The 2,159-nt window shown below is 35.6% G+C and overlaps 1 protein-coding gene across 2 annotated transcripts in view; it reads left to right on the top strand.

Annotated features, from left to right (window-relative positions):
- Positions 1-1,478, top strand: part of LOC107086724 (carboxy-terminal kinesin 2-like) — an 11,651-nt gene extending 10,173 nt beyond the window's left edge. For both annotated transcript variants that reach the window (XM_015377849.1, XM_015377852.1), the window contains exon 17: positions 833-1,478. In XM_015377849.1, coding sequence (XP_015233335.1) covers positions 833-877 — 45 coding nt within the window. In that variant the 3' untranslated portion in view covers positions 878-1,478. The remainder of the gene's footprint in view (positions 1-832) is intronic.
- The last annotated feature ends 681 nt before the right edge of the window (positions 1,479-2,159 follow it).

Here is a 2,159-nt window from a genome sequence, read left to right as displayed (position 1 = left end):
TTCTTTCCGCCAGCTACTATCCTGTCTGCATTTTGATTTGTGTTCTTTCCAATGTTGAGGCTTGAGGCTGAACATAGCAGCCTGGAAGGTGGCTGGCAATCATGAAATATGTATTGAAAAATATATTTCCTCTGAAAACAACAATAACACTGTAGCTGTATTTGACACTAACTTCTAATCATAATAGGAATATAAATCTAAGGAAATTATGATACATCAGAACTAATATATGTATTTATTCAGATCTTTGCAGAATAGAAATCTCACCTAGAAGAGAATAAAGTCTCAGCCATGGCAGGGGACTCGGCCTGCTGTGTTTGTAATGGTTTCAGGACATCCTTCCGACTATAAAAATAAATATAAGTAGTTTATCATAACAAAGTAGTTTATTACCCACATTAAAACAACGTGGAAAGATCTGAGCCTCTAGTTTCCAATGATTCCAGCCATTAGGGGGTGTTGTTGAAAATGAATGCTTGCTGTTGCATTACTACAGCAGAGTCAGACATGTCAGATGGAATTTTAAATCTCATTTTATCTGTTTACACAGCTATAAAACAAAAAAAGGTATTGATGAAAAAAATCATTTTGAAACATGTTATAGAAAATTTAAAGCCCTATTTTGAAAAGCATGTGGATGAAAAGCCATGTGACCGTGTTTTGGCCATTTCTATAAATAGATACTGGGGTTAAGTGTTTAAGTGGAGAGGGCGGGTCTTTTCCAAATTCCAAACTTTGCAAAAATCCTCCACTATACCTTTAATAGCTGTTTAAATAGATCCGAACGTTCAGATTCACCTTTTAAACCTTTTTTTTATTTCTGTTCTTCCAGGTGAATGATTGTGTCATCGGGACAGCGAGTTCCAACAAGAAGTAGATCCAAGTTTTTTGATAACTGCCATGTCAAACTTTTTTTTTTTTTTTTTTTCTATTATCATTTACACCATGTGAAGTTTTGAACCTGTAATATCTGTGGACTTTGGTCTTTAATGTAAAGCCAAATTTCTTAGTCCTGAGATTTTTTTTGTAAATTCTCAGGCTCTGATTACAAATCATTAAACTTGTATTTTAATGGGGTTTTTTTCACCCGTCTTCTTTACATCAAGCCTTTGTGTACCTGTACATATTTGTTTGTCGGCTTTTTTAAATTCTTCAGGTTTTTACTCATACAGTAGATATCATTAATTCCTGTCTGCTTGGGAAAAACATCCATATTATCCATATATTCTTGATCCTGTATTAACAGTATGAATAAATGCAGAATGACTGCAAACAAACGTAGTGCTTTTCTTTTTATTCTTGTAATTTAGTTCCCAGAACTTTTCTATCAGGTCTCACTGTAAAATATAACGGAAACAATAAGCTAAAGTTTTGCTTCCTCTGTAACATTTATTAAACTATAAATGATTTTTATTTTATGTTTATGTTCTCCCTGAGCATGCATGGTTTCTCTCCTGGTACTCCGGCTTCCTCCCACAGTCTAAAAACATGACTGTTAGATTAAATGGCATCTCTAAATTCTCCTTAGGTTGGAGTGTTTTTTGTTTGTGAATGGTTAGATTTCTCTGCATTGCCCTATGATGGACTGGCGACCTGTCCAGAGTGGACCCCGCCTCTCGCCCATAGACTGTCAGAGGGCACAGTCTATGGGCACCAGCACCCCTCCCAACCGCAGCAAGGGTGAAGCGTGATGAAACATGGATGGATGGATATTAATATGGTCAGGCTTTGTTGTAATTGTATTTAAACATGGCAAAACTTCATAGTTTTATAGAAATATTTTCCATTTTTCTTTCTCTGTCTGGATTTTTCTGATATGAATCTAAAAACCAGAGACCATTGCAGAAAAGTCTGTTTCACATGAAATGTAACTTTGGTTATGACTCCCAATAAATACATTACTGCAGAAAAGGTTTCTCAGAGTGCTTTGGTACGCAGAGTCAACTCTGGACAGACAAAAATCAAATGTCATAAATGGGGATCAGAGCAAAACTGCATGAGCAGCAAACGGGCCAGTGACCTATAGAACTGGATCTGGACCCTGTTATAGGCCTTCTAAAGACTTAATACCAAATTATATGTTATGCACTGAGAGCAATAACTTAAATTTTAACAGGTTTACTTTAGCAATGATTTAAAAATGAAGGTGTTACACCTTT

The sequence above is a fragment of the Cyprinodon variegatus genome, unplaced genomic scaffold (assembly GCF_000732505.1).
Source record: "Cyprinodon variegatus isolate N-32 unplaced genomic scaffold, C_variegatus-1.0 Scaffold160, whole genome shotgun sequence".
In the NCBI taxonomy this organism is placed as follows: Eukaryota; Metazoa; Chordata; class Actinopteri; order Cyprinodontiformes; family Cyprinodontidae; genus Cyprinodon; species Cyprinodon variegatus.
The sequence above is the reverse complement of the archived record's forward strand: the minus strand, read 5'-3'. Positions and strand labels throughout refer to the sequence as shown.